This window comes from Hirundo rustica, chromosome Z (assembly GCF_015227805.2).
Source record: "Hirundo rustica isolate bHirRus1 chromosome Z, bHirRus1.pri.v3, whole genome shotgun sequence".
Taxonomy (NCBI): Eukaryota; Metazoa; Chordata; class Aves; order Passeriformes; family Hirundinidae; genus Hirundo; species Hirundo rustica.
The window spans coordinates 18246653-18272205 of NC_053488.1; the positions used below are offsets into that span (position 1 = coordinate 18246653).

The following is a 25553-nucleotide window of genomic DNA, read 5'->3' on the forward strand; positions in this document are numbered from 1 at the left end:
AGATCACCTGAAGTGTTCCCAAGACTATGTATTTTGGAAGACACACAGAACAGTTCTTAGCTGTAGTCTTACCCCTGCCAATGAATTGGCTGTTCTTAAGTTGGTATTTAATAAAGACTTTTCTAAATTACTCGCAGTATATACCATTTTAGATAAGGTATGTAGATTTAGAAGTGCTGCTGACAAAGTCTTATGGAGTATCTTAAAAAAAACAGTAATGGGAACATAACATCCTAATTTAATTTACATTTAACTACTTCTTTATTTTTAAGACTGTTTAGGAAAAGCAGACATTAAATGCATTTTCTACAACCACTAAATTTTAAATGGGCACACAGAAAAAATAGGCACATTAAAAGAAAAAATGGGGGGGGAAAATGAAAGCAAATAAAATTATGCAAGAGCAATATATAAAAATAGCTATTAGAGAGGCAAGATTGAGCCAAGTTTTAAAAACAGGCTCCATACACACAAAATTACAGTGTAGGTAAAGGCTTACAAGGCAAGACCTCAGTCTGTTTCAGATCTCATTTCAGTCTCAAAACAAGAATTCAGAGAAGCAGGTGAGAGAATGGGAAAAAAGAAGAAAAAGAAATCATGGCGGTCTTTGGAGTATGTGGTTATGACTGTGCAGTCTATACAAGTGTATATTGATGTTTGTAACTTGACCACCTCTCTGCAAAGTCCAACCCATTTCTTATGGTTAATTTTAAAAATGAAAAGCACATAGACATATCTGTAAGAACTCATAAAACTTTATCTCCGTTCACTTTAAGAAAACTAAACCATCAGTATTCTCAGGGAAATTCTTACTTTTCTATCCCCAGTTAACTGGGGAAGAAATCTTACTTGGCATAACAGGCTGTTATAGGAGATAAACAAAAGGCACCTGCTCTATGTTTTCTTAAGGACTGAATTCACATCTCAGAGATGCTGTCACACCATTTCTCTTCACGCCTTTGTTTTCACTCTGTTAAGAATCTTTAGAGTAAGCACTGAACTTGGTTGAGTAAAACATTAACTGTTAGGTACTTGAAAGTTTAGCTAAATTTATTAACAAATTTATATTCTCAACTTGTTTTGCAAGTACACCTCTTGAAGAGAAGCATAACCATGATTATTAACCTTAGGATTAAACTTAATCCTTTAACAGTACATCCTGAGGCAATGGCTAAAACCGTTGAGTGTCCCTACTAAAGTGACAGGCTGATAGGAAAGTACATTCTTCACACGACACTTTTCACCATATATAAATGTTGAGTTAGCTTGCTAGTCCTTTTCACTGTGCTGCTGCTCACAAACATTGAATGAGTTCAACAACTTCGCTCAGTGGAAACTTGCACTGTCTACCACATCTCCATACATCCAATAGCTATCTTCAGTATCAGTACTTGGATTAAATCAATATATCACTAAAAACAGTGAGGTTTAATTAAAATAAAGATTGATGTACTTACAGGCAGAAAAAAATCTGAAGAATGACTAGTGACAAAACAGATCACAGCACAGTCTATAATTTAGAAACATTTTTGGCAAATGCGACATACTCCATACCCATGAGCAGAGTGATCCATGGTTAGGAGTACAGACCCTACCCCACATATGATATTCTGTAGGGTGCAATTAAACTGGACTGGACTATAGGTAAGTGTCATGCACATTGACATAATGCCTAGAAAAATTGCAAGTAGTCCAGAGAACCACACATTGCTCCTGCAACAGAGGCAACTCCAATGCCATTAATCCTGCCCAAATGTCTTGAAATGGTTTCTCACAGAATATGAAATGAAGATTCAGTCTTGATCCTTATCCTCAGAGCCCTCCCTAGTCTGTATTAGAGTAGGATATCTGAAAAACCTAAACAGCAACATAAAGAGCCAAATCCTTGCCCACAGTTAAATCATACAATTGAGGCTCTCATGCCTTGGAGACAATTTATTTTAGACCAAGCAATAACCATGAATTGAACTCCTCCAGACACCAAGACTTATCTGCCCAAACAAACATTTTCTCAGATGTAAAATTTTTGTGCCTCAGCAGCAGTTCATTTTCTACTGCAAGTTTCTACTGAAATGCCATACTAATCTCACAAAGGCCATCTAGCTACTATAAACAGCAGTTCCCTTGATTTCTGCAGAATGTCTGCTTCTACCCCTAAGATGTTCCAACTTTTTCCGTCCTTTTTTACCTTGTGGACTGAAAAACAAGATTTGGAGTTACAACATACTTGCATGTGGAGTAAAAAAATAGCATCTTCATTACCTTGGAAATTTGCTGCCCTCTACAACTCGGTCACACATCAAAAGGCATTCACTATCAAAAGCAGCCAGGCTGCTGCAGACTTAATGCAACTAGCAACCCTTTGAGAGCTTTACTGTGATTAGTTTTCAAACAAAATATGCATTAAGTTTTGATTTTAAGCAAATTCTTCTGTGATTACACAAATATATGAATTCTTACTGATATGCATGGATTTTTACTAGAGCAGAACAATAAAAAATTCCTTACCAAGACCGATAATGGCTTTTGTCTGGACTTCTTCATCTGAATGCTTTGTGAAATACATCAGCAGTTCTAGTACTTTATCCTTAATGTTAACCTGGGCAAATTAAAATAAAAGTAATAGCTATTTGAAGATGAAACATGTTTTTAATCTCTTACAGAAAACATATATGTAAAAAAAGGAAAGGAGAAACACAACTTTACTGCATAGTCCTTGCAAAATCATGTATTTAAAGACCAAAAAGCTATACCATATGCATCATGGAAAAATATATACCTTTGGGGGACTAGGAAATATATGCTTTCAAATTAAAGTGGAGCATTTATTATCCCTAAGACATGGAGAACAAATGAAAGTTATTTTACCTTACTGTTGCCCTTAAAGTCTTCCTGATCAAAATCAAAATGCCGACACAGTGCTCCAACAGTGAAAAGTGATCTAAGGAGTGCTGGTTTATTGGCAGTAAGTATTGTACTGTTGGGGTCTTCTTGGTGTTGATTTTTTAATTTAGAAAGTGCACCTGCAGTAAAATAAAAGTTTTTATCGCAGTGTTTAATTGTGGTGTATCCCTCAGATAAGACTTGTACTCAAAACTGAAAAGTGTCAATTACATATTATGATTTTGCTTACCATAGTATCTGTTAAAACAAGCCCACACAAATTTATAGTTCTGGGTGACCTTGTTCACAACAGCGCCAAGACAGCTCACACAGTGCTGAACAACCTGGGAGCAAGAAAGAACAAATTATTTACTTAGAAGTTTAAACTGAGATTCTTGTGAAGTTATGCAGGAAAAAGCTGTGCTGAACTAAAATTAACAATTTAACAGGTAAAATGTAGTGTCCCTCCCCAGCCTGTTCTGAAAACCTACTCAAACTCATTAAAATACAGAAAAAACACATGGAAACGCTAGTAAACCAAGTACACTGATTTTTTTATGACTCAAATTATCTTCATAATGAAGACAAAACTGTCTTTAAACAAAAGTCACGTGAAATGGAATCAGTAGAATAGTAGCAATTAAAAACTTACTGTCATGCCATATTTGATGATGAGTTTCATGAGATCTTCCTCAATAGTGGCAAGAAAGGTCTCACTTGGGTGCTCCATTAGCGGCACTACAAGCTCTAAGATCTTTGCAACATTGCAGATCACCATGAAATCGTTCTGGGTCTGAAACAACAGCATTTATAGTTTTCAACACTTCTGGCCATGGACAAGTCAAGTACTATTAATATGCACTGAAAGTTAAAAACTCCAGCTTCCTTAAGACGTTTGGTTAGCATCTAAAAGAATATTTATATATTTACATCTGCTATTAAATTACATATTATTATGAAATCTATTTACTACAGGCATTCTGGGGAAAAGAAGTCTAGATGAGCAGAATTACACCTCTTATCAAGGCTGTGTCAGACGTGAAAACCTTTGGGTCTGATAATTTTCTGGAGTCTTACAAGAAATCTAGGAACACTTCCTGAGATTGGGACACTAGAGAAGACACAACACCTGAACACCAGGTATCAGCAACAAAATGAAGTTGTGTTATGTTTAAAGTTTAATGTTTTGTTTAAAGTTTAATGCACTTTAAACAAAAAGTAATAATGTGCACAAGTGTAGAAATTGCAATTAAAATTACTGCTGGTTTGCATTATCTTGACTGTATGTGTATTTTAAATCTGGAATCTATTGAAAACATCTGTTAAAGATGTTCCCACTAGAAATGGACTTTTGACAAATCCAGCTTGCTAATCAGGATAGTATAAATCCTGAATGTTAGTATCAAGTTACTCAACATGTTCAAGCTGTTAGAAGTAATTCTAATTCATCTCAACCATGAGATTTTTTTTTTACACATTTATTTTTGTGTAAAAACAAAACAAACCATTTGCAACCCACTAAATGAACTGCAACAAGAAAATATTTAGCTAAGTCTTTCCTATACCGTTTGTTCAGAAGCAGCTCTAAGAGCCTGTTGTAAATGTGCCTAGATAACATGGAAAATGCCTGGAAAATGCCAGGCTGTATCTACAATCTAAGTTGGTAACAAGTACCCCTTAAGCCCGCCCTGGGCCCCTCACCTATTGAAAGGCATTGCTGCCACCCTCATGCTTATCGTCCTTGAGCAATGGGTGCATGATCCTGCCCTCCTCCTTCTAACCAATCAGGATGCCAGATCAAAATGGCAGAAACCACTGCAAGGATTCAGAGACCCGAATGGGGGAGGCTTTCAGTGTTAGAACTCCTTCTTACAATGTCTTACAGGGGAATACAAGAGCACTAAAGTTAGAGAAGTGAGAAATAAAGTCTAGAAGAAGATTAAATAAGATGTTTTAGTTCTCATATATTTGCTATATATTAGATTGCTCTGTCTTATGGAACCTTATCCTTAGTCTTAAGATTCATTTGTTAAACATTAACTATTTTTAGGACTGTGACTGTAAACTAAAACAATCCTAAGAAACTATTTCCTGAAGGGAGAAAAACTGGGAAAGAGGAAGCAAAGGTTTCAGTTTCATTTGGCTGAAAAATATGGAGGTAGAAAATGAGGAAGAACATCTTAAAAGCTAAAGGGATCATCAAAAGGATCTAGTAACTTCCAAAGCTATGATGCTCATGAAAAACTCCACAATTTTTCCTACTTTAAATTTCATCAAGTATACAAGAGAGATGTTAATTTTCATGCTCAGTTATCTAGGGAAAAGACTGATTTTCTCTACTTAGAGAAAATTACTTACACTACATTTAGTGGTCAGGTATGGCTGCATGGTCATGGCATGTTTGACCATTAGTTGGGGCCTTATTTTGCTGAATAAGAACAAAGTGGTTATGCAAGCAACCAAGCGACCAGAATTCACACCTTTATTGTCAGAATCTGCAAAAGATTAGAAAATACAAAAAAGATAGTAAACCAAGTACTGTTTAAGCAATGAAAAACATATGGCCTAAACACTGTTTGAGTATCTCTTTCATTGCATCTTTAAAGATCAAAACAAAATGTTCTTACTAGAAATGGGAACATAATGTGTTAACATTTATATGTGACTACAAAAGACTTGAAAAAAGAAGTAAAGATACATCAAAGACATCACTAGTTTTTAAACTCCTTACTCTAAATGTTAGACTAGCCCAGCCAATGATTCCTATTACAAATGTAGAACATAATAGTGCCAATAAAATTTGCCGTGTTAGTTTTGATTTTAGTGATCTGAAAGTTTGAATCAGTTATTTTAAAAATAGTTCCACTATTGTGGTTAGCTAGTGAAGATTAGGCAAGTTTTATTATTACACAGTGCTTAAAATTACATCACTTAAGAACAATGATTTATTACAATCCGCTTTTAAGAGGAATTCCAGAACAGTAACTTTTTGCAATGAAGTAATTTTAACAACTGTTACAATATCATAAAAATTCAAAGGATTTTAGCTGAGTTTTAAATAATATTACCAGATAAAGATTCTTCATATTTAAGAATGTGCTCGACCAAATTGTCAACAAGTTGAGTACAGGCTTTCTTCACAGGTTTATATGAGGCATCCTCTTCCGACTTCAACAGCTGCAGCAGATGAAACAGAAAATGGTTTAGGGTTAATCTGCATTAATCTGCATGCTGGTTTTATAACAATTACTACAAATGCATGAGAATTTTAGACTACAAAAATATTTAATTCTCCATAAAATTTACATGGTGAAGAAAAAATTATGGGAAGTAAAAAAGCAACATAAATTAAAAAAAAAACTGCAATAAAAATTTATAGTAGTTCTCCTGATTTTTTGCATCTATATGCAAGCTGCTATTATGCTTAATGAAATAATGCAGAAACAAGCAAGAGTTCAAAGATTTTTAAAATGCTTAGAGAAATAAATTGCAAATCCAAAACAAATGGTTTTGACACTAAGCTAACATACCAAATGAGGATCTAGCATAGCTGTATATCAACACTTTATTTAAACTTTTTACGTATGAGTTTGGGTACTAAAATTGTGTCCATGAAGACTCTTCTAGTATCTAAGAAAGACTTAGACCATATAGCCTTTTCTTCAGTGAAGAGGCTCTTAATGAAGAGGTGCTGATTTATTTGATACCCTATTTTCATGACACACCAGGAAAGAGCAGAATCTTAGGAATTTCTTGCTTAAAAATTAACCAGTGTATGCAAGATATAGAGAATGAGAACACAGATTAAGAGATATAAATAAACCAAGCTCAATTCTTAGAAATATTGGCATTAGATATAAGTAGAATAGAATATAACTTATACTGTGAAGATTCACTACTTCCATAAATTGTGTAGAAAATATTGGATGTGAAAATCCACTTATCTACGGTTTAAAAAAAATCTGACATTACTAGATACTTTATTTCAGAATTAAGTCTCTTGGCTGTGGACTTTGTGTTATGTCAGTCATTACTGAAAAACTAATGAAATTAAACAAACAAATGAAACTCCTTCAAAGACCAAGAAGTGAAATATTTTCAAAAGATCATTTCCAAAGACATAAACTAATGCCAAAGAAAACTGCACCAAGAAAGACAGGAAAAAAGGTCAGATGTTAAAGAGCAGGAGTTGAATATGCTATTGGAGTTCCCTTTCTACGTGTTTTATAAGCAAAAGGAACACTAAAATTCTAACAATGATTGTACTATACATTCAAAATTCATTACTTACATTTTGAAGAAGCTGTTCAAACCAATCATACCCTGTATCTCTACAAGCTGCAACCTATAAGGATTTTTGAGAATAAACTGGTTAATAAACAAGGCATATGAGGAAAAATTATTTCAATATACATGTCTTCTCAAAAGATCAGCTAACATGTAGACACTTCTATATGCATTAAGAACAATAGAGACCAGAAACTGTCTTCTGCATTTGAAAAGCAGTTCCCACCATTTAGGAATTTGTATTTCATACAACACAAAGTCTACATGCTTTACTGGAGATTGCTGTCTCTAATGCAAGGCAAGCTTCCATTCTGTAGAAAATTTTGCACGAAATTTATGTATAAACACAATCCTGGTGCTTTGAAAATGGACATGCATGTGTATCACAGAACCACAGGATCTCTCGAGTGGGAAGGGATCTACAGGGACCATCCAACTCCTAGCCTTGCACAGCATACCCCAAGAGTCACACACCATATGCCTGAGAGCTTTGTCCGAATCTTCTTAAACTCTGGTTTAAAGGCTGGTACTGTGACCACTGCCCTGTGGAGCCTGTTCCAGTGCCCAGCCACCCTCTGGGTGAAAAACCTTTTGCTGATATCCCACTTAAACCTCCCCTGACACAACTTCAGGCCATTCCCTTGTGTCTTCGGCACCATAGAAAAGTGTACACACACACACACTCATATTTATTTAGGTATATATATACATATCTACACGTGTATTTTTATATAAACAGACCAAGCCTTCACCACTATCATGTCACACAGGTGGTTCAAATTAGAACTGGCAGGAGAACTGAGAATTAAACTGAAGTCAAACTGACTGATGTCTGAGATAGGAAAAATGCAAACTAGACTATAATTTTTTAAAATACTGTAAAGCAAAAAGAGATTTAAATCTATAGTTGAAAGTAATGCAGTGGTTTTTTTATTTGATATTTAGATTTTTGAATTATTGATATTAAAACATCTTTCAGCACAGTGGTTTTGTACAATGTATTTTCACTACAAATTAAGGCATTTTTATCTGAAACAGATTTTTTTATTTTGGAGAAATGCTATTTAATTTGCTGCTCCTAAAAAGTAAGATACAGTTGTGCAGACACCAGTTTACTCTGAGTAAAAACATGGCCCTGTATTTATTTAAAAAGCTTATTAACCTTGCCAAATAAAGGCTATCAGTTGCTTGATGAAAAAGTTCTATTAAGAGACAAATACTTAGGTAGACTTAACTATCCGCTGCTAGTAGCAATTCCTGTAGAATGTTACATACAATAGAAATTGGTTGTGTTTTAACTGAACAAGTACTTGATAGAATCTGAATATAGTTTAGTCACAGTTATTGTTGCCAGCAGAGTAGTGAGCATTTAAAATTTCCTACAGCCTGCTCAATCACATGAATACTTTTGGCATATATTTCATGCCAGGAAATATAAGGAGAAACCATCTGACATATTATTGTGTTCAAAAAAATACAGATAATATTTCTAAGATACTAAAAGAATTACTGAATTTTGCACACAACTCAAATTTGTTTAACATACCACATCAGTGATGTTTAGTATTTTCCTTGTCATCGCTTCTTTGTCATGGTGTGGAGTTGGAGTAAACCAGAGCTTCTGGAATGTCTCATTTACTAATTTCTGAAGGAAAATAAAATATTAGCATAAATAAATAAAGTTACATTGTCACGTATTATTTCTAATACATCCATATAACAGATATGCTAATGATCTGTGCCTTTTCATAAGGAATTACGCAACTCAAATGCGACTGTAGTAGGAGATGTTATCTGAGACAGACCCAGATCTACTATTACAGGACTTACACTAATCTCATGTCAAACTTCATTAAAATGAAACCATGGGAACTGATGCTACAGAAAATAAAGTTACCACCTTCCTGCATTAATTTGTATTCCTCAATAAAACACAGCTGAGAAGCTGACAACTGAACAAAAAATCCCTACAGCAGAACTGCATCAGCAGTGTTAAGTTCCTTTAGTTTACAAGACATCTGTGACAACGTGGGAAAGAGAGAGAAGCCAAATCTCTACACTCAAATATAGAAAGTTGTTACCTTCCAATGTTTCTGTATGGAGGAAAATACTGAATAGAATGCAAGTGAACAAAAATTATTCCCAAACTACTTCTCATTCATGGAATTGTTAAAAATACATTGAAGTTTATGCCTCATTTTTTCTTATTGTTAGAAAGGTAAGAGAAAGTAGGGGAGAGAACATGGTCATCCTCCCTTTCCAGCAGCACCTTGGCTCTAGCTGTTCATCTGCTTGTTGATTAAGAGTCTTCTCAGAAAGCCACTGTACATTCATGTACCTCAAGAGGTAAAAAATATCTGCTGCAGCTTTAAAGTTTTCAAATTTTACTGAAAGTGTGATACAAAATTATTAGAGGTGTGTCTGTAATTACTCAACGGTTTTAAAATTGTTGCATCAAATTAAAGAAAACAATCATTGTCAAGTTTAAGATTTAACTCATTATATTAGGATTGTGCCCTTCTGCAAATACACACTACAGAAAGGGTAGAGTAAGACCACATAAGCAACATTACAGGGGGAATAACTGCATCACTGAACATTCAGAATTAATACAAAATTAGCATACATTAATACTTTATAACTGTAATAGTTATATATTGCATATATTATTGTCAAGTAGTTAATTTTTACTTAAAATTTATTAATTTGCAGAAATCAAAGTTTTATATGCCAATTTTACTTGTTAGAAAAGAGAAGATACTTGCACGAAGAAAAAAAAATCTCAGGAAAATATTTAAAATATTTTGACTGTCAGCAAGAAGTTACAGAAAAGAGAGGATGGAAAGAAAGATAAATAAATCAGAGAGAATTACAGAAAGCTAAAATATCAGCCCTTAAAATTTCTTAAGTCATAAATATTACAAAGGAGAAACGAAATTCTTTTATTTTTATCAAAATAGAGAAATACTAAAGTAACAATAATTAAAATTCTGAAGGGTATGTTTCAATCTACCTTAATGCCTTCCTCATCATTGACTCTCCGTATCATTTTCACACACATTTCTGTAATTTTGGGAAAGGTTGGTTGTTCAATGCAGATATCCCTAAGTATTTTTATGACTCTTTTTCTGACACTGATACCAGTATCCTGTGAACAAAAAGAATTATACTCTTGAAAACAAATCAGAAACATTAATGTATGTTCTATATGAGTTAATACGTGAAGATAACCCAATTTGACTTGTAAAAGTTATTTAGAAAAGGCAACTACAATCTTCTGGAATGCATTTATACTAAAGCACAGCATAACTTGTTCTAAAGTCTCTGGCTGAGTTCTCAGAATGCTGAAACACTTTCTCTACCTATACATTCCATTTAAGAGCTCATGTTGCAAATGTATAATCTACTTCTTAACTCAAGAATTTATAAGCCAGATGTGGTGGCTACTTTAGTAGTTAACTACTTTATTGGAACACACAAGATTCACTGTATATTTGGACAGTAATCCTTTAAGCCTTTGGATAAAGCTTATGGATAACACACATGCAGGCAGTTGTTTCCATTTTACTAGGCTTCATCTAAGTAGATAGATGAGGAGCTTCACTTCATATCACCTTACTCAAAATCTGTTGAATCTGAATGTCTGATTTATTGTACACACAAGACCTACTCATCTCCAAAATCCTTCAGAAACTTGTTTTATTATGTAACTATAGTGGATGTGTAGTACTTGACTAAAATGCTGACATGGATATTATAAGCTAATGTTATCCAATAGTTAAATTAACATTGAACATCTAGACAAAAAACCTATTTTTTTTTTTGTAAAAAAAACTAATAAACCTTTTAAAACCCTAAAAATAGCATAGAAAAGCTGTCCTCAATGATCCATATTTCAGACTTCAAATATGAAGCAAAATTCCTTATTTCACCTTAGCTGGTTAAAGCTAGAGTAGAGTTAATTTATTCTCAGTAGCTGTTACAGTGCTGTGTTTTGGATTCAGAATGAGAATAGTGTTGATAACACACTAATGTTTTGGTTTTGGCTAAGTCATGCTTATCCTAAGTCAAGGACTTTTTTTTCCTCTCCTTGTCTCATGTTCTGCCAATGAGGATGTAGGCAAAAGAAACTGGGAGGGAGCATACCAGGACAGGTGACCTGAACTGGCCAAAGGGATACTCCACAGAATGTAATGCCTGTATATAAACCAAGAGGAGTTATCAGAAAGCACAGACAATCTAGGTTTGGGAATGGGCTCTGGCATCAGTCAGCAGCTGGTGAGCAATTGCTTTGTGCATCAATGGTTTGTTTCCTTTTTACTGTAATTATGTGTTTTATTTTATTTTCAATTATTAAATATTCTTATCTCAACATGTAAATTTTGCTGCAATCCTCCCAGGGTTGGGGTAAGAGATGCGGCGGTTGAGTGAGCATCTGCGTTGTGTGTGCTAAACTTCTGTTTGGGCTTAAACCATGACAGCTAATTTGAGTATTAATAATGGAATCTAAAGGAATATAGCCCTGGTCCTGATGCAGTATGACTTTCTGTAGAAATTCACCTTTCAACGTAATAAAGCCTCCCTAGAAGCAAATGGTGCATTTTAAAAGGTGTCCTTAAAAGCATGATGGCTACCATTCAAACAATTCCAATTTATTAAACACAGTCAGCTAAAAGCAAATTTTCCAATGCCACTTAGTTTACCATGAATAACACAAGTCACCGTACCAATATTCTTTCAATCAGCATGTCATAATACTGCTCAGCAAGCTGAGGACGACAGAGCACAAATCGTCCAAGCAGCTCCACAGCTGCTTCTCGTACACTAGTGGAGTTATCCATTAGCCGCCCATGAACTCCTCGTTGCATATCCAGCTAAAAATAACATATGAAACAAAGATTCAGAATAAGAAATAAAGATTTATTTTAAAGGTTATATGTGCATGGTAGATATTTTCTTTTTTACCCTGGCTAGAATACTGGGGTCTACAGCAACAACCTCAGACAAACACTTCATGGCTTTTGTTCGAACAGCAATTGCATTTTCACCAAGTACACGCAGAATCTAGAAGAGAACAAAAACAAAGATTCTATTGTTTTGGGATGGTACCAAATAATAATTAAGAGGAAAAATTCATCAAAATAACATACAAATAGTATTGCTAAAATAATAATAACTAAAAGCTGAGTTTATCTTCTCAGAGAATAAAAAGGTGCATGCAAGTGATGGATATTTACCGTGATTTGCTCCTTCACTAAAATGGGTTTTAAGGTTCTTAACTTTAAATTCTACTTTTGTCATTTAGTTGTGGCTTTCACCATGGTTCTTTTGATGGCAGAGTTGGATATGGGCATTTTAGCAAAGGCTCTGTATGCATATCAGTTTAGGTAGTGCAACCTAAGCTAGTACTGAATTTCAAACATGTCACTGTTTGACATGTGTTAGTGCTCTTCTCCCAGAAAAACCAAGAAATTACACTGCTCAAACAGCAGCTTCCAAAGTGACTGCAACATGCACTGCAAACAACTGGCCAATCAGAGTTTTACTTTCAATCAAATTAAGCTCAATTTCATGAGTTAATCTTACCAAAGGAGCAAGCTGTGAAAATTATTTCAACACTTTGTAATGATCCTCTCACTGCATACAATAATTTTGCCATAGCCATACATGAATACATAAAATAATGTGTGCACATTATAACACACAAAACACATGCATGAAAAAGAAACCTGGTAACTTATGCCATCAATACAGATTAGTACATGGTGTTCTTATGGCCTGTAAATACGTTTGCTCAACAACAGACAGATATAGCACCTGGCTGTGAAAGTGTATGGAACCAGAATCCAACTGTGTCTCACTATACTATGACTTCCAGTCACTGTTTACCTGTGTCAAATAAATATCGAAGCTCTGGGCAAACGGCCTCATAGAGGCCAAGTAGCGAACAATCAAACATGCATCTTCATAGTCCACAGTATCAGAATTCATCCTGAAATAAATTCCATGTGTTAATCAGGACATGTTCCCAAGAAATTATTTAAAATACCAAATGCATGGCTAATAAAGAAGTAAGTGGTACTGAAACATACTTTAATGTACTGAACTGAGATGGAGCAGTTTTAATGATGCTGCGCAGAAACTTTTTGCGACTTTCTGCTCTATGCATGATTTGTCCTGTCGTCTCAACATCTTTTGCATGATGAGCTCCTTCAGATGAATCCTCATCCTTCTGAGATTTAATTGCTTTTTCTGTCTCCATAGTTGTATCACGGAACCACTGAGCTACATAAAACTTCCGAGAAAACTGGAGAAATAGAACAGGATGCACAGAAAACAAAACCAACAGACACAGAAAAAGAAAATTAACAGATTTATAATGAGATTTAGGGAATCTAATGCATCAACATTATTTTGGAAAATATAATCAACAGTATATGTTCAGGTGACAACTTAACTGAAGCACTAATATATATAATCAAAATCATTTTCTTCAGTGCATGTTTACTGAAATTATTTATCTTCATTCCTGATGAAAGAAAGCAGAAATTTACCACTAATGATGCATCAATTTCTGTGTTCTCATCCAGATAATCAAGTAAAGCCTTTTGCAGCTGTTGAATTTCATCATCTCCTCCTGAAACCTTTTAGAAATAGAAAGATAGTTATAAACAGGAATATTGCACACTCCTAATTGTTATCTGAAAATCTGCATGTCCACATAAAAAATACATTGAAGTCAGTTGTTTGCATAATTGTACAGCATTAATAATTTTTTACCAATTAGTTATAAGTAAAAACAATATTAAGAGCAGAATAAGACAGGTTATAAACAGACTAACTTATTTGGTTCATTTTTATTCTATGATCTTGCATGGGGACCCTTTGTCACAGAAAAATAAAAAAGGGTGAAACATCGAAAACACCCTTATTTCCTCCCTCAATATTATACTGAAACACCCAGATCCTTGCAGTTGCTGATACTACAGCAGAAAAAAGGTATTATTATTTTAGCCCAAAATTAATGCATTCAAGAGTTCAAAGCACGCCTACAAGATGATAGATAGATAGATAGATAGACAGATAGATAGATAGATAGATAGATAGATACACACACACACACTGATTAGGTATTTATTTAACACCCTGATTTATGTGCACATTGTGAGTAGAAATTCTTGCCTTTGACAAACTTGAAAATCTGGAGGTAAGTGGCTTAATATAAGGGATGCTTGATGCTTAACTCCTAACTACCTTCAAACAAATAAAAATCCCAGAACAAAGAGAAACTGTGAAGCCTATTAAATCATATTCAATAATCAAAATGAAAGTAGAAGAATAATTTTTTGCTTTAAATTCTCAAAAAAAAAATTTCAGCCAAAAAAAATATTTTTCTTTGTCAGTAATGAAACTTCTAACTTATAACCACCTTTAGTTCTTTATTAACAGCATTGACTGAGAATCCTGACACACACGTAGCATGTAACGTAACTTGCAAACAGCAAAATTAACAGGTCCAGAACATCAGTGTATCAAGAGCCAAGCTAATGAAAAGCATGCAGATGTGTTGAGATAAACTAGACAATCTATTTCTAAAAAAAATATGCTGCTTGAAAATGTCAAAACAGAAGAGATTTTCCTCTAAAACCTATTCTATGAATCACGGGTCCAAACCACAGCAGAGAGCACTACATGCATTTATCAGTCATTGACTAATATTGTGGTAATGATATCAGAGTGCAGAAGAAAATATCCAACAGAAGTATTCAATTCAGCAGGAAAGAAAATTTGTAGAGGTATGAGCTAATTTCTGAACAGAAATAATAATTAAAGTTTCTGATGACAACATCTACAATGGGTCTTATTTTCTTGCCATTTGAGCAGGAAAGTGAGCTGTACTGTACACATTGTTCTTCTCTTACAAATTTGTAAGTAACACAACAGTCTACCCTGATTGTACTGCATAGTGCACACCTTCCATAACGCATGGATGGTACTGTTTACCATTACTGATGCTAAGTTTCCTGAGAAACTGAAAAAAAACTGTTTTAGCACTCATTTGCCGCAGCAATTTTATTTTCTGCAGATGCCAATGCCTAGCAGCTATCTGATCCTGTAAGAACCCAAAACCAACAGAAAAATTCAGGTCACCACTCAGGTATATATCTTTCTAGAATATTTTTCAATGCTCTTAGAATTTCTGAGGATAAGGAAAGAGAAAAAGATTCTGAAATAATTCCTAAGTATAATGTAAAATTGTCAGAATCACTGTCAACAGTGGAGAATGATAACTGCTTATCATACAGAAGTATAAATTACATTTTGCCATGGATATAAAGATTTGACACTGTATGTTGTAGAATATTCTAATCAAAAGAAATTATAGGAAGAATCAGCCTCATAAAGGAGTAGGTGACTTTTACTCTAATTAAATGCCTGAAAAGTATAGAAGTTTTTCCTTCAATATAAATCTAATGGTCATTATAAAGTATGTGTAATACATCTGTAGTTTTTCAGGGAAGTGGAAGGGAAATCCTGAGAATAGTTAGTTCAGAAAGAAATGTTTGGTGCCCATAAGAAAAATCCAAGTACCCATTTGTAAAAGGACACATGGCACATGAGATTTTCCCATATTATGTACTGTATAGAGCCCAAACCTATACCCCGCCTTAGCATATATTGCCACTCCTGCAGATTTTGAGCATCATTAGCAGAAATCCAAATATGGACTCTCTATTGAAAGACTTTGCATGGCCTGGTTTTAGTAGTGGGGGGGGCTACAGGGTAGCTTCTGTGGAAAGCTGCCAGAAGCTTTTTCCTTGTCCAGCAGAACCAGTCCCTGACAGCTCCAAAGATGGAGGTGCTGATCGCCAAGGTTGGGCTACTTGGAGCTGTCTCTGTGATAACATATTTAAGAAGAAAGAACAAAAAAGTTATTGTTCAGATATAACTGTGACCAGAGCAGAGCAGGGTGAGAACATGTGAGGAGAACAGCTCTACAGACACCAGGCCAGTGAAGGAAGAGGGGCAGGAGGTGCTCCAGGTGCCAGAGGCAAGATTCCCCTGCAGCCCCTGGTGCAGCCCACGGTGAGGAAGCTGCACCCCTGCAGCACAGGGAGGTCCACAGGGATGCAAAGATCCACCCCACCTGCAGCCCCAGGATGAGCCCCACACCAGAGCAGGTGGGTGCCTGAGAGGAGCCTGTGGGACACCTGTGGGAAGAGGCCTTGCTCCCAGGCTGGAGCAGCCTGTCCTTGGAGGACTGCAGCCATGGAAGAGTGACCCACTCTGCAGCAGTTTGAGGGGCACTGGTGCCCGTGGGATGGACCCACATTGCAGCAATTTGCAGGGAGCTGTTCCCCCTGAGATGAAGCTGTGCTGGAGAAGTTCATGGGGAAGCGTCTCCCATGGGAGGGTTTCTATGGTGCAGCAGGGGAATGACTCCTCTCCCTCAGCAGCGAGAGAAGCCCCGGGGGATGAACTCACCACAACCCCCATTCCCTGTCTCCTTGCACTGCTGGGGTAGGAGGCAGAGCTGGGAGGGAGGGAGGGCTGGGGGAAGGTGTTTTTAAGGGTTTATTTGACTTCTCATTATCCTGCTCTGATTTTGTTAGTAAGAAATTCACTTTATATCTCAAAGTTGAGCCTGTTTTGCCTGTGATGAGTGATCTCTCCTGGTCCATATGTCTCAACCCACAGACCCTTCCTTATATTTTTTCTCATCTATGCAGCTGCACAGGGGAGTCTGAGCGGCTTGGGTGAGGGCCGGGCATCTGGCCAGCATCAACCCACTACAGACACGTATGTAAGTTCAGTAAAAAACACCAATCCCCCACCACCAAGACCTCAAATTACACCACGTAAAAACTAATCCTATGAGACTAATGGATCAACCCTCTGAAGCATGTATTTGAGTGCCAGAAGCTCAGGTTCTACTTTGTGATAGCAAATGCAGGTTCATATGTATTTTTAAGGCCTCTTAAGATAGAATCCAACTGTTGCTCCAATATGTCCTCAGTATTGTCACAAGAAAACTAGCTAACCACTGTATTAATTATTTTATAGGATCACTACAGAAAAGGTGCAAGGAAGACACGAGCTGACAAATGTGATACTTATAAATTGTGTATATTCGATTCAGAAACCTAAACAGTGAATTAGGACTGATTCCCCACAATGCCAATTTTTCAAGTATATTCAAAAATGTCAAGCACTTGAATGGATAGGTCTCCATCGGGCTGCCATGGCTGTCTCACACACCTGTTTGAGGATTCTGGCTAAAGATCCTTGATCCATTTTGCTGGTAACTGCATCTTTCCTCAGTCTTGCCGCTACAGTTCCAAGATAGTCAAGTGACGCAACCCTTAATGCCATTTCTGTAGATTTGTTACTGAACTGGTGTACCTGAGAAAAGCAGAATAGATATTTAAAAATAAATACTTATTTATGCCACGGAGATTCTTCTCACAAAAAATTGCTTTACCTTATTAAAATGTTCACCTAACTTCCATATTGCATAAAATTACATCATTTACTATTGCATCACACATACATTACTTACTTTGTATTAATGTTTCTTTTTCATTTGGTCTCTCTCACTCTACAAATACATCTATCAAGAGGGTTTTTTTTTAAATACATATTTTCATTAAACAAACTGAACAACTAGCACATCAGATTGCCAACAGCAGAGACTTGAAGCACCATTACGCTACCTCCTCATTATTCACACAAATATAAAGATACATTTTACCAAGAATGGGACCATACAATATTTTTTCAATAAGCAGCTCAAATAACTCTGTTAATTACATTATAATACTGAAGAGCAACACTCAAAAAACACACTAACAAAACCAGTACCATTCTGTAAAATTTGATAAGCATTTGTTGTAGTTGTAAAAAACTAAACCCCTGAGTTGTTTTCTGGTTCTGTGATAAAGAAATAGTCCATAAAAGATACTTAATATGTACAATTACAGCTACTAGGCTGACTTTACTCCAAATAAATACACTTATTAGATGCTATGAAATGACACTTTTTAATGTTGAAACTGTAATCAAATAGTGGAACTGAACTTCCATGGAAAACTATACATATAATCTTTAACAAGTTCCATATGAATGATCCTCTAACCAAAATTTTATTATTTTTGTATTGCATAGTAGTGATACGAGCAAGGGAATCCTTATATGCTGCATATGTGTCAACGACCAGAAAGCATTCCTACAGTAGTTTCAGCAGAAATAAACAAGTCTTCATTGTAATAAGAAATGAATGCATATAGTTAAAACCAAGAATCCCTTACCAACAGCCTTCCCAGTAAGCTAAGTAGCAACTCTGCAGCTGGCCATTCTGGTTTATTGACCGTTGAAAGGAGATCTTGAATAAAGTTCTCAAACAGTGGCCTGTAATCTTCTTCCCCTTGTTTACTGCCACACCTGTTAAAAAGAAAATGCTTTTTGTAAGCGGATTTAACAGCCATGTACTGTTTTCTTCTGACAGAAGTAACCCTTTTTTCATCAGAAAAAATAGTTTTATGTAATTCCAAGAAAACAAATCTAAAATACTACCAGAAAATTTGTTTTATTTGTTTGCAGAGAAATAGCTTAAACAGTTATCACTTGAAGTTGCACTGGAAATGAAGAAGCTAATCCATGACAGCAGAATTTTGTTGCTAAGATTTTTAATTTTAGCTTTGCATTAGTCTATATTAACTTGGATAGACAAAGTAGGTCGAATTATAAAAATGAAGCTAGAGCAGGATATTTAAGTGTTGATATGTTTACATTCTTTAAGCTTGGTTTCAATTATCTGACAACACATCTCAGTATTATGCTTCACAAAGGTCACAATTAGAATGCCAAATAAACACCAGTCAATCAACTGACCAATAAATAAAAACCATGAAAAACCCCACCAAAAGTTAACATACCTGATACTTTCTGGCTTCTATATATCATCCCTAAGTTTAACATCAGAAGCATGCAATTGCTAGATGGTTTATTAAATAGTTTTTCAGCTTTAAGTATTGAAATTAATATAATAAAAGCCTAAATACTTGTTCTTTGAAATCCTATGGTTAATTCAGGTACATTTTTTATTCCTTTTGAGCTACTAGAGGTAAAACTCATAACTTTAGCACAGTAAAAGTAATTTTTAGGTTTTTTTGTATCTGGTGACTGAATCAGCATGGTTTCACCACTTAAATATTTGCTCAGCTTTCTCTTCCAGGCAAGTAGAGACCCATAATAAAGGAATCCTCCCTGAACTGTTAGACTAAATGTATGAAGAACACTCGGCAGAATTTCTCTTCGATAAACATTTTTGTCTAAGCAAGAAACTCTCTTAGGCATCTATAAAGTACATTATTATAGGTAACTTTATGTTTATGAAGAGGTATTTATCACTGTTCAGTGGTCAGGTATTAAAGTATTCACTTGGAGTTGTGTTTATCAATAGACTAAAGAATGCAACAGTACTTACTTCTTAAGAAAAATAGAAAGGAAGTTTTGTGCCGTCCTCATGGCAGTTTCATATGAGTTAGTAATAAGCACATCTTGATCCACCTAAAAATAACAAGATACATTTGTCTATTATCTTAGCATAGCTCTATGATTTCCAGATCAGCATTTCTCATGCATCAAAAAATTACAGCAGACATAAAATTACAGTGCTTGATTACTACAGCACTGTAATAATGTATTATACCGATGAACACATGTAAGTAATTTCTGCACACACACATCAAAAAGGCTTTTAAAAATATCTTACTTTCTTGTTTGATTCCTCCTCAGAATTAGAATCCTTTTCTGCTGATGGTAAGTGCACCACACACTGAATAAGTTGCAGAACTAGTGCTGTTACCATCTGAATGTACATAGGCTCTCCATCAGTGTCACTGCTGTTTAACCTGTTAGTAAGAAAAGACAGTATTAACACTAAAAGTAAAGAAATAGGACAAAGCAAAAAAAAAAGTTTGCTCATAAGTAGTATTTTTCAAAAATTATTACCACAGCTAGAAATCCACATTCTAGACCTTTCTTTCCATTAGTTTGCTTCTTTTTATGCAGTGTAACATTTGACCTATCAAAACCAGTAAGTATTGTTCTTGCACAGAAGAGGAGAACTAAAACAGTACACAGTTCATTGGCTGAGACAGCTACAGGAATATTTAATAAAGCAAACATCTACCTGCTAAAATACTTAATAATAAGCTTATTATGTATAATAACATGTTATCTCCAACACAACACAACCCAACAGAACACACCAAACTGTTGCTGTAATAATTCTTCTGTAGTATTTAATGTATGTGAAATGTGTAGGACTTTTAAAGAACAGAAAATAATGACCATGACCTAAGACTGACTTTTACAAGAGCTACACCTACAATAATCTGCAGCAGGGTAGCAGATGACAAACTTCAGCAGGCAACTGTCTTAAGTTGGTAAGAAGACTATGTTTCTCCCCGACATAACCTCAGAAATAGTATGAATTTACTGAGCATACACATACCAATACCACCTTATTGCTACACTTAACATCAAAAGGTGGTAAACCCAGACATATGAGATGATATGAATATGAAACTGATTCCCTTCCTGAAAAGAGTGCTCTGAATTCAGCCAGAATTTTCCTACAAAGATTTAGCAATGAAGAAATTCTGTAACTCCATACAAACAGAATTAAAGAATTGACCAACAAAAAAGTAATCCTCAACACACACTAACATTACACCCATTCACATTCTTAGTGAGAAAAATAGTAAGATATTTCAATTATTTTTGTAAGCAGGCACTAAAGTGATAGCATAAAACCGAGCAATTATTACAAGACATTTGTCAATTTGTTTTGATATCTCAACTTGCACAAAGTGCAGCTTGTAGAGTCGCATCTTTAGTGTAATTATCAATGAAGCCTAAAATCCTACATCTACAAAACTGTAAATATAATAGTCTACAAGTTATTAATTTACATCAGAAGTTACCTGAAGTTTCTCAAACTCCTCTTGCTAGTTGGTAGTCTCGCAAGGGAAGTGAAAATTTCTTCTAGTATTAGCTGTCTGTGTTTTTCATAGCGGGAGAACACCTATTTAATAGTTACAGGATTATTAGACAATGGTTCATGGTTACATAAAATATAGGTTTTTAAATATATTGTAAATAATTATCTATGACAGCATACACTGGACATGCCACATTAATAAATTATAATTCACCTTATTAATGCATTGCTTTCCCAATGCAAGAATTTCTTTAAAAAATACATAAAAACTAAGTAGAGATTTTTTAAAAACCTTTACATAAATGTGTAATAGGTCTTGAAAATACCCTCTATTTAAAATATTTTTGTCGATAGTATAACACACTATATAGGAAAGTCAAACAGTACAATACTAAGTTTTTTTGACTTAGTATTTCTTTCTCTGAGTACAAAGGAAAACTGTCATAACACTATTTATGTAAACACATGTAGGTTGTAGAGTACATTTGAGAAAACAGTCTTACTTCGTATGCCAGGCTTTAATGTTTGCCTGACATGATATGTTCTTTCAATTTACGAGGCAGAACTTGTAATCATAATCAAACTTGATTTTGCTTCCCCTTTTGTTTGGGAAGAAAACTGAAGTATATAATCCTTACAAAGATTAAAATCTCCCACTTGAACTGGACATTTGTGTTCCATAATTTATTCTGTTATACAGAAATACCATACCAGTTCTATGACTTATTGCGTAAATTCAAATCTGAACACAGAAAACAAGGAAAACCACATGGCTAGGATTAATGATTTTTAAAAAAATCTTAAAATAAAAAAGGGACAGGTAAGAGGAAGGAGTTTGTGTTTACATTTTAACTGACAATCAAAATTAAGCAGCTTCTTGCTTGCTTGAAGTAGGCAATTTCTTTCTATAGAGTACTCTGTAAACAGGGGCAGCTCAGGGAGATATAACACTATTCCTATATTATGATATCAAACTGTAAAACATGAAAGAATAGCAGTAATTCTACACTCCAATTCTCTACAAGAGAGAAAATACAGACTAGGTAAATGCCCTAAGAGCTATCAGCAGTACAGGTACAAGTACAATAAATTAGAAAGTACTTACTGCAGTCACTAATTTGATGGCACATAACTGAAGCTCACTGACATTTTCTACAAAGAAAGGTGTTATTCCCATCGATGACACCTATCAATGGATACAAGTTATTTTAAGTATATAGGACTAACAAACTGGTATTTATGCAGTTCCTTGAGTCAGTTATTCATTCAGCAGGTAAAGCATTCACCAATTACTTCATATTATCTGCAAATAATTAAATTAGGGCACAGGTCTTACGAGGAGTGGTTGAGGGGGTATCAGGCTGTTTAGCATGGAGGAGGCTCCAAGAGGGGCCTTATAGTCCTCTACAGCTCCCTGAAAGGAGTGCATAGCCAGGTGAGGTTGGTCTCTTCACCCAGCTAACAAATGATAATACAAAGGAAATGGGCCATGAGTGGATTTTAAGCGCCCATGGAAGCAGTTCAGCCAATATCTCTATATATTTGAAAGACATGTGCATAGGATGTTTAAGGACATGGTTTAGTAGTGCACTCGGCAGTTTAGACTTTATGTTCTTGAGGATTTTTTCCAGTGTAAATGATTCTACTCTATACTTGAATACAATTGGGTTGAACTTTCCTTAAGATGAAGAATATGCAACTTCTTAAAAAGAAACTCTTCTTAAGAAGAGAAGATGCAAATGACATACTACACAACAAACTAGTACTCTGATGTTTAGCATTCAAAAGCTTGTACTGATTTCAAACTTCATGTCACTGAGACAATTATACTTCACATTTACTCGAGAAAAAGCAAAGCTAACATTTTTGGACAGGAATTCTGAAAAAACCCACCTGAAGAATAGTTGTATCTGTGAGAAGCTGTATCTCTAGCAACTCTGACAAGCTGCTGACAATGTCACAAACTTTGTTATACAACATCACTATAACTCTTTGCTTGTGGGTGGAACACTTGGCACGTTTTGCTTTTGAACTTAAAACACCACCTAGAAAATAAAATATACATTCATTAATATTTTCAGTATTTCAAGTACTAGAAAGGTGATCTTCCTCAAAAAGTGCCCCCAAAACAACTGCATGATTATAGCTTTGCAAAAGCAATTTAGAAAAACTACTTAGTAGCTGGAAAGCAGGAATTTCACATGATAATTATTTTCCATAATTACTCTAAATTCTGGACCTGCAATTTTTAGAAAGATTCTTGAAATTGGAGCCATGCATCTGTAAGGTATGTACATGAAAATAAGAGGCTAAACAAATCATTACACACATGGAGATGATGACTTTGAAATCACTTATTTTGACATATAAGTACTATATATAAAAGTTGAACATCAAACTTTTTTAATCTAAATACTTTGGTTACATTGATATTATTGCAGTAAACCAAGACCAAGGTGCTATATGACTCAGTTCTTCAGATCAAAAAACCATTTCATTGTTTTTTAACTCTGTATAATCATCCTCAAACTAACCATGCATTAATTCAGGATACTGTATGTGATAACAAAGAACTGTCAGTATAAAAGTTGCATATAAATACTTATTCCAGAAAGTAATTTACACTAGATTAATTTTTTATAGCTTTTAATATGTGTTGGAGAGGATGAAACAGGAAAACCTTACAAATATGATTGCTTGGCAAAAGATTCTAACAGCATGAAACCTATGAGTGAAATAGAAATGAAAGCAAGCTTTGAGATGTAGGATGCCAAGCTGGAAGACAGTGATTGAGTTAGCTGAAGGCAAAATCCTTGTTGATTCAGCAATATCCCTAACAGACAAAAGGATGCCAAGGATCCAAAGGGGAGAGGGTGGCAGGGAAAAGGAGTCTAGAAAGTAGCTTTTAGGGTTTGGAATGTAGCACAATATGGTCATGTAGTAGTTCCTATAGGCTGTATGTAAATTCTGTAGCATTTGTGTCCTGTACTGGTTGGTTAGTGTAAACTAGAATATTCAACACAGAAGGAGATATAATGCACTGTAACAAGAACCGAGGCCTCTTGGCTTGGGCACACTTTTAGCTGTGGCTGGCAGCTTAAGCAAAGCTCTCGCACCAACGTACTATGCAATAAACCACATGCTTCAAGAGCTGCCCTGGACTCCAGAGATCTCTCATCACCGTCCCCGATATCTCTCCCACAAATACGGAAAGATTTCTTAGCATACTAACCACCATGAGGATCCACTCTATACACAGGATCATACTGAGGATAGAGAGTGTTCTGCAAATGAAATTTTGTGTACTGAATAACTCTTTCTATTACATCCTCAATATATACAGCTTTAGGCATATTTGGTGATGTCATAATGTTGATAGCAGTAAGACAAGCATCAGCAGATTTTGTCACTCTTTCCATAATAAGATCTCGCCATAATCTCTCCTCATCTTCAGTGTCATTATTCTGCAACCAGCAAGAAAAATGAGAGTATGAACAAGAAGTCAAATTTTTATTCTCACCAAATAAAAGAATATAACATTACATCAATATGCTTACATACACTCACATATAAAATATTTTATTTCCTTTATGATACCAACTTAATTAGTTTAAAAAATTAAATAATTTTTTTTTTTACTAGCAATAAGTTTGTAATGTCTCTCTAGGCTACTGATCTTCAAAATCCTGTATTCTGTATTCTTCTATTAGAACACAAAGAAGGTTCCTGTGTCTTATTGGGAAGCACTATGAGGGAAGACCGCTGCATGCTCTATTTAAGACTGATGTACATTAAGCAAAATCTAATTCCTTCATCTGGTCTTTTCTTCAGTGACACCAGTTGCTGCTTTGATCAATCTAATTTCTGCCACTAGAGGGAATTCTTATACAAAAAGACTCTTGAAAGTCACATGAAATAAATCTGTAAGTACACAACTTTTTCTGCTTCATAGACCAACCCATCTATTATCAACATCTTATCGAGTATGTCCCTTTAGATTACCACAGGCTACTGAGTCTCTGTATTACTACGTTTATATGAGGTACTAAGACAAACATACATGACGTTAAATATGACCATCCAGCACTACTTAAATATTGTAAAAGGATTATTACAGCAAAGCTAGGTAGAATTTTTCATAGCTTCTCTAGAACAGACAGAGCCTCCAGAGAACAAGAATCTTTACTACCTATATAAGTTCACATTTCAACACTGTTGGCCTTCATTGTAAAGATCAGAAGTCAGTGGAACTGTAACAGCTTTTTGCCTCTGGGGTAAGAGAATTTGATCCAATAGAACAGTGCATTATATAGATGATATACATAATTACAGAATCAAAAATCTGCAAATCAAGAGGTCCCTGCAAACTTCTCAG

The 25553-nt window shown here is 35.1% G+C and overlaps 1 protein-coding gene across 7 annotated transcripts in view; it reads right to left on the reverse strand.

Moving 5' to 3' along the window:
* Positions 1-25553, reverse strand: part of NIPBL (NIPBL cohesin loading factor) — a 149603-nt gene that overhangs the window by 9252 nt on the left and 114798 nt on the right. For all 7 annotated transcript variants that reach the window (XM_058423982.1, XM_058423981.1, XM_040089202.2 and 4 more), the window contains 22 exons: positions 24411-24642; positions 23072-23223; positions 22284-22364; positions 21162-21262; positions 19946-20084; positions 19658-19740; positions 18480-18612; positions 17431-17574; positions 13725-13814; positions 13263-13477; positions 13060-13162; positions 12136-12234; positions 11898-12044; positions 10184-10318; positions 8717-8815; positions 7175-7228; positions 5952-6060; positions 5242-5378; positions 3536-3676; positions 3134-3227; positions 2869-3023; positions 2509-2599 (listed from right to left, as the gene is read on the reverse strand). In XM_058423982.1, coding sequence (XP_058279965.1) covers positions 2509-2599; positions 2869-3023; positions 3134-3227; positions 3536-3676; positions 5242-5378; positions 5952-6060; positions 7175-7228; positions 8717-8815; positions 10184-10318; positions 11898-12044; positions 12136-12234; positions 13060-13162; positions 13263-13477; positions 13725-13814; positions 17431-17574; positions 18480-18612; positions 19658-19740; positions 19946-20084; positions 21162-21262; positions 22284-22364; positions 23072-23223; positions 24411-24642 — 2734 coding nt within the window. The remainder of the gene's footprint in view (positions 1-2508; positions 2600-2868; positions 3024-3133; positions 3228-3535; positions 3677-5241; positions 5379-5951; positions 6061-7174; positions 7229-8716; positions 8816-10183; positions 10319-11897; positions 12045-12135; positions 12235-13059; positions 13163-13262; positions 13478-13724; positions 13815-17430; positions 17575-18479; positions 18613-19657; positions 19741-19945; positions 20085-21161; positions 21263-22283; positions 22365-23071; positions 23224-24410; positions 24643-25553) is intronic.